We start from the raw sequence: 18757 nt of genomic DNA on the forward strand, positions 1-18757 counted from the left end.
AGTGAACATGGGTATTGTGTGTGGTGTTTGGCTTCATAACTAATTTATAAGCAATATATCCTGGCTTTATTTTTAAATCCGATATCTGAGAGACTCTGCTCTGCCTCTCCACTGCCAGGAAAAGCTTGAGATGTGGAGATCCAGCCTGCGCTCGACAGCCGAAGACCCCGCACACAGCAGTCCTTATCCCCCTGAGTTCCGGTGCCTTTCAAAATGGCCACAACATGCACCTTGTTTATCGGAGACAAGTGTCACCAACCGAGCTCGGGATACAAACAGCCTCAGTTAAGGCCTCATGAAACTTTCATAAGGCTCCATTTGATAAACGCCGTAGGCATTTAAAGTGACGTGAGTCCTGCTGTCTTGGAGTGAGTATGACTTGATATGTATGATATGAACTTCAATGAAGTTCAATGGTTTCAATGCAGAAATGTCTTGTCAATGTTAGTTAATTAGTTAGTTGTGTCACTCAATTTGATTTGTAGCAATAAAGGTAAAAGTTTATGACTGACAGTTTGACATTTGTTGTAATATTACGTTATGTATTTTTCAGATTTTCCAGTATCTGTACTAATTTTTCTGACAACTTTTTATTTCTACCACAATATCTGCAGTATGGAATGTGTGTACTTTTGCTATCTCTGAATGTAGCAAGCATCTCCCTTGACATACTACCAGGTGGATGTAGCAAGCGTCTCCCTTGACATACTACCAGGTGAATGTAGCAAGCATCTCCCTTGACATACTACCAGGTGTCCCAACTCATGTCTTATTCCATGGAGAGAAGCCGCTGCCGTGGAGAAGGGAGGTGAAGGTGACCGGTGAACACAGGGTCCTCATTCCCTTTAACACTTAGAGGCACTGACCCCTCCATTGCAGGAGCTGTAGTACAGATCTGCTCTGTGAGTGGGTGGTTTGTGTGTGTGTGTGTGTGTATGTGTGTGTGTGTGTGTGTGTGTATGTGTGAGCATGTGTGTGTGTGTGTGTGTGGTGCATGTGTGTGTGTGTGTGTGTGTGTGTGTGAGCATGTGTGAGCATGTGTGTGTGTGTACGTGTGTGTGTGTGTGTGTGTGTGTGTGTGTGTGTGTGTTAGGTGACATTTCATGGCCACGAGAGCCTCATGCACAACCACCGTGGACAAGGAAGGACACTCTTAGCCATAGAGTCCACACAAGGGCTCATGTTGAATGGTGCACTCAAGTAGTTGTCTATCTATCAGAGATATCAAACCACTAGGCCAGTCAGTGTTTCTCTTTTGAAGAAAGGGGAGGGGTTGTCTTTTGTCATCTGAATCGGTAAATCCCATGAGACCTACACTAAACAGCAAACAGAAATACCTGCAGGTTTGTTTTTACCTGAACCGCCATCCCACATTAAATCAAACACCTCTGGGTTGAGCAGAACATTATTGTCTTTATGTTGCATTCACAGGGACAAAACCTCCAGGATAGAACCAAGAGTCACAACTGGGAATAGAATAGAATAAAATAGAACAGAACAGAATAGAATAGAATGGAAATAGTGTGACAAAGCAGTGTGGTATTACAAAGTACTGCACTTACAGTGGGCAAAAAAGTGTGTGTGTGTGTGTGTGTGGGTGAACCTTGTCATCTCTATGACACCCAATCATATGTCGGCTATATCATATTTATGTCCATTTCTTCCCTTGTCTTTTTTCTTTTGTTTGCATGTTAACCCCTTGGTAACAGCGCCATAGAGTATGTGGCATTTTTCTCATCCATCATGCATACTTCGCCCTTGCAAGATCAGAACTCATTTAATCAGGATCGAATTCGAAGGCACTGGTCTGAAAATGGCATTCTTAAAACGCCTTATAATGCCTGCCCTGTTCAACCCACGTTGCAAACCCATTATGTTCATTTGGCAACGATTACATATTTCCACCAAGCATTTATGCTCATAGTTACATCTACGACATTGGTTTCCACGCCCGTAAAGTTGCTATAGCCTACACCCCCTGTCCTCCGCCTGCACGGAAAGTTACAACTGAATATGGCGAAAACACTTACGCACATCCGCCTGGCATATGAGAGGGTCGAATGCCTGTAGTAGTTATGTATTTCGAGTAATAAGTTGTCCTCTAGTGTTTTCTCCCATACATTTGAATGACAGAAGGACAACTGGCATCAAGTGTACGTATGAATGGGGCTTCTGGTCACGGTGAAGCTTGCCGATTATCAAGCACGGTACGTCATTGCGATCTGCAGGGATTGGCTGAATTCTTTTCCTTTTTCTCAGTTTTTGCGAACCCGGCTGGTCTTCGCCTCCGAAACAGCGGGAACCCACAGTAACGTCAGGTAAACAGTTTTCATCTGCTCTTATTTTATGGATGTCGGGGTTGGGGTGAATAAGAACGAACTGATGGCGGGTTCGCGGCATTCTTTGTTTTAGATCATTTAATGGCATCAGTATTTCGTGACTGCGTGCTCGTTTGAATCGCTCATTTGATGCCTGCCTTATCTAAAGGAATGCCGCAGTTAACAATTAAGGCGTGAGGACCACGTTTCACTTTTTCAGTTGAGTTTGCCGAGGATTTACGTACCCTTAATGCTCGCATAACGAAGAAAACAGTAGCCTCCAGATCTACCTTAACATTCCGTCCATGGCATAACTTCAAAGTGCCCTTCAGATGTTCTACCTTGAGTCCGAGCTACAGTTCGTGAAACAGACGTGCTTGACATTGTCGGGGGAAAGAGAATTGAATCTCGGAGGGATTTTTTGCAGTGTACCGCCCCGCTCATTGTTGTAAAGAAGCGATTGTGAATCACAGAAGCCCCTTTATACTGGGCGGTAAGGGAGCTTTTGCAGCTTTCAAATGCATGTCATGATCTGACTGGGAAATATGTCACTGCCGATGCGTATTTCTTGACTGTCTGAATTGCTCTGTCTAATTTGTGATTCTTTATTGGTTCCATTTTAGGGTGATTCCTACGGGACTCTGAGACCCTAACACGCCGGAGGAATGGTCGCAATATAACGGTGTTTGGAGGTACGCTCTGGTGGAGATTGTATTCACAGCATTTCCCCCTGTCATTCTCGGAATACACACTGTATCTGTGAAAAGCGTGCTCAATGAGTGCCAGGACATCCGAGAATTTGGCGCTTTCCATACCACCCTGTACCTTCAACGGGACTGCCCAAAACAATGGCACCTGCATCGAACAGATGGACCAGTTGTTCCAGTCGTTCTCTTCCACCGCCGTGCTATTCGTGCTCATCGCACTGATCATTGGAATCATATTTATATCCCTGGTCACTTTTCACTTTCACAAAAGCAAGATGAAAAAGCGCAAGATCCAGAAGGCCCAGGAGGAGTACGAACGCGACAACTGCAGCCCCAAAACCGTCAAAGGGAAGCCGGTAGTCCGGCAGTGTATCATGGTGAGACCGGGTAAACGGCCACCCGCCGCAGTCCGGAGGAGTGAACCAAGCACACCGTCTCAGAAAGACTCCAGCGTTACACCCATCCCGGAGAACGAGTCAAAAGCGAACACACGACACACGGGACAGGCAAATGACCAGAACTTGCTGGAATCTGTCGCGGTATCTTGATAATGCAATACCACAAAGCATTTAAGGAACAATGTAAATAGATACTGTGTATTCATACTATTATATTCCATAGGGGTTAAATAGATTCTACAATTCTACAAGCATGAACAATGATAAGTCTTCATTATAGCTTCAGCAGGAGCGCGAAGCAACCACTAAGAGCAGTAAATTACTTTATACAGAGCGAACAGTCAGCCTCTGGATCTTTGACGGTTTTTTGACGTCCTTTCCTGGGGGACTTTACCGGCCTAGGGCTCGTTGGAACGGAGGACCATCTACAGGCAAATGGAATTAACTGTAATATAGTGATCAAGTCAGTTACTTGGAAATGTGCTATTTCTTTTTTTCCTGCCGGCGAAGTATTGTGGTGGGATCAGGAGAGTCGAGCAGAGATGCAGGAAAGGGCCGGGCGGGTGCACATCTTGTATAGTAGACCGCCGCTGTCCAGTGCTGAAGTGCTGAAATCGAGGAGGCGACGCGGACTAATGTTCTTCTCCCCGTAGAACTCCCGTTAGTCGCGCATTTTCGTTTGTAGATTCCCTTCTCCTGAGTTCATGGTAAATCAGTCAACGTTAAGTGTTTCCGTAGAGCATACTTACTTCAGTTGAGCTAGCTTATAGCCTAGTAGTTCGAGAGTTAAACCTGGCCATCTTAAGTACTTTTAACTAAGCGCTATCCCTGCCGTATTAACCTGGCCTAGACATATACGTAATTTTATACCCAGCTAAATCCTTTTCGAGACTGTTAACGTGAAACTGCAGCTACTAGTGGTTGTATACCCTTGTTTTGGTAACGGTGCTGTATAGTGATATTTATGTACTACTAGCCTACTAAAGCATTTCAGTTTAGTCATAATACAGCTCGGAGTCAGTTTAATGCTTTTATTTTGCTCTTTAATATTCCTTCGTTATTTTTGCTCATATTTGCATTTAGATAAATATATAGGCTAAACAAATATTCTTTCTTGATAATTTATTTAAATCATAAGATTATAAAAGTGTAATTCATGATGATCTACAATAAATGAGAACTAATTTTAAAACTGGTGTGTGCATTTCCTTGACAGAGTGTTGTTAGGGCAACGAGTGACATACATGAGAAACATATAGGCCTCTCAAACAGATCATGCTAGATATGTGTATCTTATATGGGACACAGGACAGTCCTATTTTATACAGTAGGCTAATTCAACAAATAATTCTTGAAAATATTTTAGAACTTATATTATGGAACATCTCCAAAGGGAACGTGGGAAAATAGATGTGGCTGATGACTAGGACAGGTCACATTTGGGTGTGTCATTTGTAATTCTTCAGAGAGGTTGGGAGGACTCTAGGGAGCTCACCTGAATCCAGTTTAATACACCCTGATGAAATGAGTTTTTTTCTCATTTTATTCTCATTGTTCTCATTTTACGCACTCTCACTGAGGTATTGAAATGTCTGAATTTATCTCCAGCCTGTGTGACATTGAATAGCCCACATCTGCACACTGGAACGTTCCAGGAACCAGGACACACACACACACACACACACACACACACACACACCAAGCCCTGAACCAGCTAAATACGCACTATTAAAACATCATCCTTTTGAAAAATGGATGGACAGTTTTCCACAGAAATTGATTAGACTGAGAATTTCCACTGGAATGGTTTATTATATGGGTGTCTGTGGTGGTAATGAATCATTTGTATACAAGCACACACACAGGCACACACGCATCAGGGCGTCATTTCAATTTTCTTCCAAAGCAGACAGTACTATTTATGCAAATATTCTTGGATGCTGAGAGGAGGACCTGATTGTCCGTTAGCACAGGGTGAAGGTTGGGCCATGGCATCATGTCCAGGCGGTTACGTGTCCTTGCCTTTGAGTTATGCCTGGTGTCTTAGCTTTCCCATTTAAGGTAATCCAATTATCCTCCCCAAACACTGCAATGATCCAGCCCCCGTCTTTATCAAAAGGCTGATTGTTTGATATATATACGTGATCCACAGTTTGGCAAAGGGAAAATAAAACCTTGACTATAGAGGCAGACAGCCCCCCCCTCTCTCTCTCTCTCTCCCTCTCTCTCTTTATTTGCCTTTTGTGCCTTTGACTTGGTTAACTAACGCACGTTATAATGGATTTCCTGCGAGAGATAATGAGCAGTTAATGATATTTCTCTCCGATGTGGTGCGGCGTGCCTGTCGGCGCTGAATACCTCCCCTCCCCTGTTGGAGGAGGAGGAGCTCTCCTTGCCAACACGTATGGTGAGCCAAACGGCCTCTTCTCCTCCTCCTTTTATCATCTGCACCTCTTTCCTTCTGTCCTCTCTGCCTTCCTCTCCCTTTCGTTCTCTCCCTTTGTCTCTCTCTCTCATCTCATTTTTATGTCTCGTTCAGTCTGTTTCTTTGAGGAGCAATGGCGAGTCGGCGTCTGCGCCTTAAGTTTGTGATGTTTTGACTGGTGCGTGAACTCCAAAGGTTGAGTACAGTAGAAAAAAAAGAGGCACTTGGCTTGATTCTAATACAAATTTGTATTGAGAGCGAGGTTTTTCAACAAGTCTACAGACAAAAAACTGGGAAACAAACGTTTGGGCTTAGCCCTTTATCAATGTCTCCAAGGTCTAAGCCTGAAGCGTTTGTTTCCTAGTTTTTTTTTGTCTGTAGACTTGTTGAAAAAAACCTCGGCTCTCAATACAAATTTGTATTAGAATCAAGCCCTTGAGTGTGCCTGCTTTTTTTTCTACAGTCTGTTTCTTTCCCATTTCATTCAATTTCTTACTCTAGTCACTCTTTCTTTTTGCTTCATTTCTCCTTCTCTCTCTCCCTCCCCCTCTCCTCTCCTCTCTCCCCCTCTCTCTCTCCCTCCCCCTCTCTCTCCCTCTCCCTCTCTTCTCCCCCCTTCTCTCTCTCTCTCCCTCCCCCTCTCTCTCTCCCTCTCTCTCCCTCCCTCTCTCTCCCTCTCTCTCTCTCCCCTCCCTCTCTCTCTCCCTCTCTCTCTCTCTCCCCCTCTCTCGTGTTGTTTTTTATGGCGGGCGAGCAGCACAGTCATCAGCATGTCCAGATATAAGCGCTCTCCCCTCCTGGCCCACAGCACACATTAAGAGGAGCCACCATGTGTCGGCCGGCACTGGAGCGGCTCCATTTAAACGCCAGTGTCCACATTAACTGCCATACATTAAACAGACGGATGTGAAGAGGGCTCTTCTCAGCGTCCAGGCGCTGGCTGAGTCGCCCACTCCTCGCACTGGAGCATTTGCACACGTCGTGGGAAGTGCATTTTAAAGCACCCTCCTCCTCAACATGGGTGCTTGATTCAGACAAATAAGCATGGAAGGCTTGAATAAACTAGAGGATACTTAATACATGGGACTGTTGGTAAAGTCTACATCACAGAGAATGGTTGTGATGAATATATGGTGTTATGCCTGGAGACCTAGAAAGATTGAAAGACCTCAGTGGTGTAAAGGGGCCCAGGGACATCCCAGGTTTAACCTATAGATCCTGACATAATCCTGAGTAATGTCCTTGGTGTTACATGTTTCATTCACATACACCATATAAAACATTGGGAGTTCTACCTCTGTTGTATTTCAGTAATTTCACCCTTACAAACGTGTATTTAGATGGCTGTTTTATGACCATATCATTCACATATCCTTTTATCCCCAGCACACAGAACTGAAGGTAAATATTCTCTGAACTATAGATATAGTCACATGGAGATCATAAATTAGGATGATATGTCCCATATCCCACCCAAATAAAGCCTTATTTCAATCAGGATGATATATCCCACTTACTACCCAAATAAAGCCTTATTTCAATCAGGATGATATATCCCACTTACTACCCAAATAAAGCCTTATTTCAATCAGGATGATATATCCCACTTACTGTACCACCCAAATAAATCCTTATTTCAATCAGTACCGATGCAGATGAAAGAAAACTCCAACACTGCGCGACACACAAACAAAGGCTCAGTGCGGGGATTAGAACCCTGATAACACTAAATCCAGGATTAATCCCCTAGTACCCACACAACTCGGAGTTCTTCATCTGCTACATTCTTCAATATTTTGGGGATTCTGTCAAAGTATAAGTATATAAGTATATCTTTTGATCTTTGGTCTCTGCATTCATCCCAATCCGTGAATTAGTGAAACACACTCAGCACACAGTGAACACACAGTGAGGTGAAGCATACACTAATCCCGGCGCAGTGAGCTGCCTGCAACAACAGCGGCACTCAGGGAGCAGTGAGGGGTTAGGTGCCTTCCTCAAGGGCACTTCAACCGTGCCTACTGGTCGGGGCTCGAACCAGCAACCCTCCGGTTACAAGTCTGAAGCGCTAACCAGTAGGCCACGGCTGCCCAAAAGTGGCTCACATGCAAGTTTGTTGCATCATCCAGACACACATTCTAATCTGAAGGGCACAATATGGTCTGATATGATAGATACTGATCGTGGAGATGATGAGCCCTGTGCAATATGTCGTCTAATAACTTCACCAGGACAAGGCAATATTGTTCCTGATTATTCGCTATATTAGAGGACAAAATGCAGTCAATAGTAACCTGCATTTAGAATCTGGACTGGGGAGATGTGAGATGTTGATCGTTTCCTTGTGACATTTTACCCAAATCAATAGAAAAAAGGGAATGGTGTTGTGTAATTGAGCGCACATAGATCCGCTATGGTGCATCTGTGTTTGTTTGGAAGGGCATTGTTATTGCTCGCTGTGTGGTGAGACACTCTCAGGTGAGAGTGTTTCAGGTGACCGTAATCGAAGAGCTGCAGAATAGTCACACCTCTTCTCCTTGATGGGATTTGTTTTTCTTTATTGCCTTTTCAATTCCAGGGGACTGTTCATCAGTGACTCCACCTCAGAGCAGAGCAGAAGTGATAAGGGGCCCAATTCATGGCTAGCCATTGATCAGTTCAGTTCAGATGTGCGGTCTCTCTGTACTCCCGCACCATCCTCCTCCATTGTCTGCCAGCAGTGGCTCTGATAAGGGAAGTTCCTGACGGCGGATTTCATGTTTCTTTGCCCCCCCACCCCCCACCCCACCCCACACCCACCTCGACACCCATGACTAACCACAGACAAAATGAGCGACCGCAACACAAAATGGCCATCTTAACCTGCTCTCTCCTCCCTCTCTCTTGCATGGAAAGCCTTCTTAGCTAGCACAGCCCCTGCGTTGGCCACTGAGGTGGCAGATGTAAGCTGCCTTGGGTGGATTCCACGGTCGCTATCATATAATTGCATCTGGAGGGGTAGTGTCAGTGAGAGCGGCACAGCCAAGACCCGCTGGCTCCCACACGCCTCTACGGAGCAGAAATGGCTTCTCGTTCTGGAAGAGACAGAAGTGCCTTTCCTGCTGTGCCGATACAGAGAGAGGGAGAGAGAGAGAGAAAGAGGGGGGACAGAGAAAGAGAGGGAGGGAGACAGAAAGAGAGAGAGAGAGAAAGAGCGGGGGACAGACAGAGAGAGGGAGGGAGAGAAAGAGAGGGGGCAGGGGGAGAGAGGAAGAGAGAGAGAAAGAGACAGAGAAAGAAAGAGAGAAAGAAAGAAAGAAAGAGAGACAGAGAAAGAAAGAGAGAAAGAAAGAAAGAGAGACAGAGACTCGTTTTGGGTGAAAGGCGGGCCATGCTGTCCAGATGCAAGAGTGAAACATTAACATGCACCACAACACACAGGCTCATTTTTCTGTCTTTTCTACGAGTTTCTCTGAGATTCCATTAGCTTTCATCTCCTTTGCTTTTCTTTCATTTTATTCGATGTACACTATCAGCAAGACACATCTTGCTACACAAGACCACGCGCTCTGTGATTGTTTCAGGCTCTACAGTATTTATGAGCCAAAAGGTATAAAACATTTCTGCTTACTGCAACTCTTTTACTTTCTGTCCTTCACATGCTAAGGACAAACAAGGGTTGCTTGTGGTGTCTGACCGAATCACTGTTGTTCTCTCCTTAGTTACAGTGTATGATATAAAAGTGGCCTTTTGGGAAAATAACATGAGGCTGCATCTGCAATTGAAAGGAGTATCATTTCAGCATTGCACTCTGAAACAATGCGTAATAGCCATGTTTTCAGTCATGGTGCCATGTTTGATCTCAGGATAAAAGGAAGATGCTTCAGCGTCTGTTTGTTTTTTTGATGTGGGAGTCAATGGCCTGCTGAACCCCCGTGTCATCACCAGCTCTTCCCTCGTGGCTTTTCAGGCTCTTTTAATCACGACACCCCAGGCTTGCCAAGCACAACCAGAGAGCGTGTGCTTCTACCTCCAAAAGGACAAGATCTCCGGTTGTTCAAGCTTTAGGAGACATACAGAGAGACTGCAGCTTCATATCAGAACAACAGCGACAGGCATTGTAACCTGTAATTGGATCTCTGGTGGGAAAGCCAGGGTTGCCTCTGTGGCAAATACATGTGACATAGACAGTTCCGGAACACTGGCAACACTGGAGTCTTCCAATTAAATGGCCCAGTGTTCCGTCTCTGAGAACGCCCGACAGGGGGGATCCGAAGCGGGCCAGATCTGGGACAAGCCGGTGTCAGAGTCAGCAGCCTCCAGGGGTGTGAGCTGTAAGATGATTCAACGCACCCTTCATACATCACACACCTCTCAGGGGGACCCGAGGCACGATGCAAAGGACAAGGCGTGGCCTTTGAACTCTTTGGTCTTTACGGATATCCACGGGGGCCAATGTTAGAGCGTTCCTCGTTTCCTGACAGGAGAGGATGAGGTAGTGGAAGCTCTCCAGGGACCTGACATGCATGGTGAATAACACAACATGGCTGTATGCTAAGGGCAGGTACTAAAAAATGAAATGAATTTTCAGGTTGAAGAATACTATAGATGCCTGGTTTATTTTGCTATTATTCATGTAAATAGCAAACAGGGAGAATGCATGATGTTTATTTTCCACTAGCAACAGTGCTCAGGTGTCTTTACGTCAACTGAGACCATTTTTTATGACAATTTTATCTGTTAAAGGTTCCGATATGATATCATTATCAAGACGAAATATGCAACATACTAGCACAGGTTGATAATGGCAACAGCTTTTTATTTCACTGTTTGAAACACACTCCTTAAATTGGATCATTTTGGTTTTTAATTTGATTCAAAACAAGTAAATGAGAAACAATGCCTATGTAATCACTATAAAAACATAACACAGACTGTTCTCTCTGCAATAATTAACTTTGTGCATTCGTCTCATTGAGAGTAAGCGAATTTAGTCTTAAAAATATTTTGCCTTTCTGGCACACAACACCATTAATTCACAATTAAGGCCTCCTTGAGGTAAATCGATATATCATGTCAACGGACGTGCATAAGTGCTTTAAATGAATCACAGTGTGCAGTAATGCAGCCCCAGGGCTACTGGTGGTGGTAGTGTGTGGTAGTGTGTGTTAGTGGTGGTGTGTGGTGGTGGTATGGTGGTGGTGGTGGTGGTGGTGTGTGGTGGTGGTGTATGGTGGTGGTGGTGGTGGTGTGTGGTAGTGGTGGCGGTGTATGGTGGTGGTGGTAGTGTGTGGTAGTGGTGGTGTGTGGTGGTGGTGTATGGTGGTGGTGGTAGTGTGTGGTGGTGGTTTATGGTGGTGGTGTACAGTATAGTGGTGGTGTGTGTTGGTGGTGGCGGCAGCAGTTTTGGTCCGAGGTAAGGGAGCCAGAACAGATGCTCCATACATGACTGACGGACACAGAGAGATCGTAGCACCTGTGCCCCCTCTGGTCTGACCTGGCCACACACTCCCAACCCATACCTCGTAGCATCACATTCAATCTTCACACACACACACACACACACACACACACATACAGAATCCTTGTGCTTTCTCTTCTACAATGGCTTGATGCCAACCTGCCTGTCCCTTTCTCCCTTTCTCCCTCTCTCTCTCTCTCCCTCTCCCTCTCTTTCTCTCTCTCTGACTATCCTTAGCTATTGGATACACATGAATCCCTGGCGTGCAGAACAGCCGGTTCTTCACAGCCTCCCCCCCTTCAACCCACCTCCATCTCCCCCCAATCCCTCCTGCCTTCCACAGCAGCCTCACAAGCATGGCGCTGTTGGCACGGGCAAAGCCCTGGGCAGCCTGAGAGACGGAGAGAGAGACAGAGAGAGAGAGAGAGAGAGAGAGAGAGAGAGAGAGAGAGAGAGAGAGAGAGAGAGAGAGAGAGAGAGACAGAAGCTACTCTCTGATGGATCATCTGTTCCTGCAACATCCATTCTCCTCGCCTTGCTCCTTCACGCGGACCTCATCTCTGGCGCACGTGGATCAATAGCCAGACTCCAGACCCAGCGGTCAGTAATTGGACTTCTACAAGGCCATCGCACCGTGCATCCGGTCCGCGGTGCACTGGCCGCCGTCCACCACCTCCCGCAGGGCCTCCGACAGCACGGGACCAGTGGCCCAAATCTGTGTGCATCTGACCAGAACCGTAATGCACACGGCTGGTTTGGCTGAGCTCCTGAGGCTGTTATTCTACATTATACAACAATCGGGTTCTACGGAACTATTTATTTGTTTCTGATTGGCCGAGAGACATTCCATGAGTTGGAATATCCCTGGATATTTCAACTCAGACTTTGCACAGCTAATAATAAATCACTCCGCGATACAATGCGAAGATTTGACACAATGTTCTCATCCCAGCTCTCCACTATTTTAAGCAATGGGTTACTCCTTAGCAAACCATAACGAAACAGTGCTTCACCACATCTGTGGATTAAGCCACACAGTCAACTCAATGTAAGTAAGATAAACGAGGATGCTAATTGTTCTCAGCATTGCCAGCATTGTGTATAATATGATTGTCACTTGGAGGAGACTTGTAGATAACTAACGTTAGCATAGTTAGCTAACCGCTGCTAACGTGCTAGCATCGTCACGTCAGGCTGTGCACAGAAGTGTAACATTTATTCACCATAAATTAATAAAGTTGAGTGGTTCTGCAATGTAGGCTATGTTTCCGGTTTTTTGCAGTACCATGTCCCTTACATGACATGGCCCAGTGTCCTTGTAACATGCATGCAGCAAACCTAGATATGAATGTGATTTCAGCCCGACTTTCAACATTTCTTTCAAGAAGACACGTAAACCACAAAGACCCGTAACGAGGGATCTGGAATGTTGGTTACCTAGCAACCAAGACGCTGTCTATTGAAAAGGGAACTATTTTTTGATGCGTAAGAACGATGTCGAAATTAACATTTTTAAACAATATTGGGGTGTTTTCAGGTTATTTAGTTTGTGGTAGAATTGTTGTATAAAAGCAATATAGCACTCGTGATCGTGGGATTGGTCATGGATATTTCCACGGCTGTTGTTGCCTGCGCCACTCGGCCTCGGATCTGGCCTCGTGGCTACGGCCGAACAACACCCGTGGGAATATCCATGACCAACCCCACTCTCACTCGTGCTATATTGCTTAATTGACATGTTTTCTTTGATCAGGCACTTGTGTGTAGTGTAGTGAAAGTAAATATAGTGTTTCCATCAACAGGTCTGTTCTGTGGCAACACATGCTCAGGTCGACGACGCCTGTGTCTAGTATGACTTTCAGACCTTGATTTTAGGTGTGTGATCTTTTTTTAATGAACTGTTTGTTTTTGCAGCCCTACCTACCCTGGCAATGGAAACAATACAGACAAGCAGACAACATTGGGTTATTGGGTAGTTAGTCATGGCATGAAGTGTAGAACAGCTCTCTCTGCTGATTATATAGCTTGGAGGTTTATTAAAACATGGCTGTGGAAGAATGCTCTTGTCATCATGCTTCAAACACTCCCCAGAGAAAGAGGGAGAGAGAGGGAGAGAGAAAGAGAGAGAGACATGACCACAGGGATAATGAGAATTTGATGAAAAGCAACCTTCTAAACATACGACAAGAGTTGGCTGAATTCTTCCGTAAGAAAAAGGCTTACGACGAAGGCCTACCGTAAAGAATTCTATGTTGTAATGTACACAATTAATCAATACCTCTATCAGCACAGTGCAAAAATCAAAGTGTGTGTAACCATGACAACCTGCGGTAGAGAAATATTGCACCCCATGATGGGGAAAGCATGCTTATTTTTCCATCCCCTGACTTCCACGGAAGGTCAAAGAAACCCCCCTCCCTCATAAAACACTGCTTCACATCATGCTGCCCATATCACACGCGTGGGCTGGGCATGCGTTAACACACTCATGCAATCACGCACAAAACAGCTGGACTGTTTCCACAGCGCAAATTCTCATCTGTGAGTGCAATGTGCCATCAAAATGGCATCTCCTGTGTGGAATACATCAACTCATTCCTGCCTGTTTTATGGTCGTAATAAAGGTGACGTTGTTTATCCATACTGCACAGTAGAGGTGCAATCCATTCATGGGGAAGGTGCAAACTGAGAACTAGCAGCACCGATTGTGTTTCTGTAGAGGGAAGCGCACCGATTGTGTTTTTCTGATAGATAGATAGATAGATAGATAGATAGATAGATAGATATAAGTATAAGTATAGTTACTTATACTATACTTATACTTATATCTATCTATCGTAGCATACAAACAACACACACACATTCACTAACAGCAGAAAAACTAATAAAAAGTATATAATATAAAAACACAACTAAGCAATAAGGACAGTAGAAGATAAAGAATATAAATATACTAAAATACAAATTATAATAACTAACACTTGAAGGACGATTGTGTTTCTGTGGAGGGAAGTGCACGATTGTGTTTCTGTGGAGGGAAGTGCACGATTGTGTTTGCAATTCAGGTTTGCCTCTGGCAGTATCTTTGCTGTGTCATTTGCATGAAGCAGCACATATTGAAACAATTGATCAACAGTGGTATGAAAGCTCAAGTAACAGAGTCGTTCAATCATTGACAGCATCTTCCTAGCGCACACACACACACACACACACACAGTTTGCCACATGCAAACATGTACTATCACAGGGCTGATACATGCACAGACACACACACAGACATGTACTGACTCCTTACTCGGAAACCTGTTTTCACAAAATATCAGCGCACACACACACACACATTTCCAGAAAGTCTCAACTCCCTTTTACCACTCTCTGCTTAGGGCTATTAAAATGTCCTCTCATCAATCATGGAAATTCAAATGATCTGAGAGGCTCCCAGCACTATCTCCGGCTTGGTTCAGCGGAAATCAATCAGCTAGCTTCAGCGCATGCTAATGAAGAAGGCGTGAGGTAAGGAGGAGGTGGTGGAGGAGGAGGAGGTGGAGGAGGAGGAGGTGGTGAAGAGAGAGACAAGCCTCTGCCACACACTGACACCTACAGCAGAGCAGTCATGTGTGTGTGTGTGTGTGTGTGTGTGTGTGTGAAACAGAGGGAGAGACATAGAACAAGAGAGGTTTAGGTGAACATTCTGTGTGTGTGTGTGTGTGTGTGTGTGCGTGTGTGTGTGTGTGAGGTGGGTGACTGCTCAGTGACATCATCCTCCACCTGTGCTTCAGCTCCACAGCAAATCCAGAATGAGAGGCTACTAGACACAGGAAGGAACACCTGCTGATGGGAAAAAAATGTTATTTATTTTATTATTTGTTATATTTGTTCTGAGAGTAGGAATAACATGCTCTCTGTGACTTTCAGGGTCACTTCAAATTTCTCTTGTAATCCATTTTAGGGCTTAAGGATTCTGCCCCTTCCCTCGTCCACAGCTGCCGCGATTTCATTTATCACACGGGGACAGATTCAAATAGGAGGCGGCCAGTGCCCAGCACCTCTCTGTGCCAGAGATTTCCTCCGTCGCCCTCCTCCTCCTCCTCCTCCTCCTCCTCCTCCTCCTCAGTGACAGAGGCAGACACAGCTTTTAACAGGCTATAATTGCACACCTCTCTTCTTTGGAAGACCCCAAGGCCATGACATACTAAGAAAAGAGAGAGAGAGAGAGAGAGAGAGAGAGAGAGAGAGAGAGAGAGAGAGAGAGAGAGGCGAAAAGTGCACGGAGAAGACAGTGCTGCTGTCGGCTCTTCTCTCCTCCTCTGGAGTGTTAATCTAGTCACCTGGCCCGGCTGTCGCAGGAGGCTTTGTTGCCTGTACACCTCAGGCATATTAACAAAGCATGTCCCTTTCTGTCTCTTCTTCCCCCTGCCTCACCCTGAGATGGCAGTGTTGAACACTGTGGGGTTACACCGCCACCCAGTGGAAGAAGTGTGGAAGTGCAGTTCAGTTCAGCAGTCTGCCAGATTATGTCAAGAGGTTAATGACCAACAGCATGTTCATCTGTATTAAATTAACATTCACCTCCCTGACCCTCTAAATGTTTTTTGCAATTTAAAGCATTTTAGGTTGAGTGAATAGACATAGCCTACAAGCTACATAATGCCACAACAATTTAGCGAATCATTTGAGATGGGGGGAAAATACATCAAATTTGTTAACATACTACTCAAATTGCAAAGGTATCAAAATGAAATACAGATACAGTAAAACCAACATGTATCAAAATAATGAAGAATTTTTAAAATATCCCATATTTAACATCAAATGACACATCACAATGACAACAGCCTTGTCAAGAACAAGAAGGCCTCTTTCACATTTTAGTCTAGTTGCCAGCCCATAGAGCCCCATTGTGGACCTGGAGATTTTGAGTCCACCTACGTTTTATGTTAGAAATGTATAGCATGGGTCCCCATCATATAGAAACTGCCAGATGCTAACTTGCACATGTTGGGCAATTTGCATAATTCGCATAAATTAGCATAATGGGCTATATGACAATATTTCAGAAACTGTTTTGTCAATTTGTACAATGTTGGAGTGGTTTTAGGGGTTAATGAGGATGTTGAATCCATTTCCGACATTTTCAAAATTCAAAATGGGCATTTTGATCAATCTGAGCAGATTTTCATTTCATTTTAAGTCAGTTCTGATCACATTTAAATGCTTAATATAGTAGACCTACATACCTAAGTCACACAAATTTCTTCCGTTTCTACTGGAATAAAGGAGGATGAAAAAAAGGTTTTAATAAGGATTATTGTCTCAATCTATGGTGATCAAAGTAGATAAAAAACACATAACAATGATTATGGTTTGCATATTTCACTTACATCTCCCAGGGTGGTCTACATTGATAGAATATATGATGATTCTATTAATAATTTGTATTTATTTATTTAGGCAATATGACTTTGCTATAAACTGTTAATTTTAATGTTATGTTCATTGGTGTCATTGATTATACATCGCTATGGACAAAAGCGTCTGCTAAGAATCATAAACATGAGATCAACACAGTGTACTCTTACCAATGGCGGGTGTTCATGGCTTGGTATGAGGCTCTTACCAATGGCGGGTGTTCATGGCTTGGTATGAGGCTCTTACCAATGGCGGGTGTTTATGGCTTGGTATGAGGCTCTTACCAATGGCGGGTGTTCATGGCTTGGTATGAGGCTCTTACCAATGGCCGGTGTTCATGGCTTGGTATGAGGCTCTTACCAATAGCGGGTGTTTATGGCTTGGTATGAGGCTCTTACCAATGGCCGGTGTTCATGGCTTGGTATGAGGCTCTTACCAATGGCGGGTGTTTATGGCTGGGTATGAGGCTCGCCAGGTGGACTCCTACTGGGCCAGTATATCCTGCTGTTCCTGGAGTCCCAGCTGGAGGCATGCAGCAGCAATCAAGGCTGTTTGTATCGGGGAATACGCACTTAACGAGGAGGGTTGCTCCTGATTCTCCTTAGAGATGCCTGGAGGCTCAGGGTGCACCATACTGGTCCTTCTATCCTACCTTAGGACTTGGATTTGGTCCTTGGTGTATTTCAGCTTCTGCCATTTGCTAATTGTGCTAACATATGCAAGTTAGCACCTGGCAGTTTCTACAAGCTAGGGACCCATGCTACACATTTCTAACATAAAACTTTGGTGTACTCAGAATTTCTGGGTTCACCTTGTTGGCAAGTAGACCATTTCTTGGCATCCAATATGAGAGTCACCAAAACTTTTATGGCTTGCACCTTTCCAAAATGTTGCAGGAGACCATGGTGACCAAATTTGTCAGACACACATTTTGTCACTTGTCAGTTTCTGTTGAGCCGCTCTGCCAGGGCTATAAATGGCCAATTACACTGAATAGATGAAGACCTAAATAAATTGTATCAATCTTTTGGCATGGCATGTTTCTACACAAACATGGGTGAAGTGGTCTGGAGGCCTTTCCTGCATAAACAGGCCTATGACATCATCATATAGACACAGGCCTAATTTATGTAGATTATTTGGAGTTTGTTTTCTATTGAACACTAGGCTAATAGGTCTCCTATTTTAAAATAACAAAGTCTCTTTAAAAAGTCAATCAAATACAAATAACAAACAACAATTTCCTGTTTCAAAAACACATTTCAAATACACATAGCCTAGGCCAGGGGTGTCAAACATAAGGCATTGGAAACCTAGGAAGGGAAAACTAGAAAGAAAATATATTCACATTCAGCTGTCTTTTTCTTATCATTTCTGTGATAAATTGATTAAACCTAGCACTACAAATCATCATCAGGAAGGAAGAGGCCAAAAAACTGACATGGAAGTAGGGTGTTTCAAGAGAGAAAAAGCAGGATATGATGATGAAATGATTTGTACTTGTTTGCTCATAAATGGTATAGTAAAGGAATATATCATCAAACAAAACTCTGATACCAATGCAGAGAAATGATCATGACCAATGAAATGACGGCCCCCCATGAGGTCTCATTCGGCCCACTGCCTAATATGAGTTTGACACCCCTGGCCTAGGCCTATCAGAAATAGCCTTCTGCAAATTCCTCAAAGACTGTCAGCAAAATTATGATTGATTGTGATATGAGCGTCTTCAATAACCTGGTAGCTCATTAGTCTACATAAGAAAACTCTTGTTACCTCTGTCGCTCCACTAATCAATACTACTCAGGCAATCAATAATTCGATCGACCAATCATTCAATCAATTAAACAATCAGTGTAGCCTTGTAATTCAACGTTGGATACGGGCGCCATGGCTGCACTCTTGTAGGCTAGCCTAGTAAACTGCTGTAGCGATTGTGTTGTGCGCGCCATTCGGATAGGTAACTGTTATTACACATATTTAAAATTAACTTGGTTTACATGTTTGGAAACTGGAGCATAAAGCAAGCGAATATTAATAAACGTAATGTTGAAGTGACA

General features: G+C 44.2%; 1 protein-coding gene across 1 annotated transcript; it reads left to right on the forward strand.

Moving 5' to 3' along the window:
• The first annotated feature begins 1953 nt into the window (after positions 1–1953).
• Positions 1954–4615, forward strand: si:dkey-35i13.1 (uncharacterized protein C11orf87 homolog). Its single transcript, XM_048264851.1, has 2 exons — positions 1954–2318; positions 2942–4615. Exon 2 carries the CDS (start codon positions 3094–3096, stop codon positions 3571–3573), a length of 480 nt encoding a protein of 159 aa, XP_048120808.1. The 5' UTR covers positions 1954–2318; positions 2942–3093; the 3' UTR covers positions 3574–4615.
• The last annotated feature ends 14142 nt before the right edge of the window (positions 4616–18757 follow it).

This window comes from Alosa alosa, chromosome 15, assembly GCF_017589495.1.
Source record: "Alosa alosa isolate M-15738 ecotype Scorff River chromosome 15, AALO_Geno_1.1, whole genome shotgun sequence".
NCBI classification, from domain to species: Eukaryota; Metazoa; Chordata; class Actinopteri; order Clupeiformes; family Clupeidae; genus Alosa; species Alosa alosa.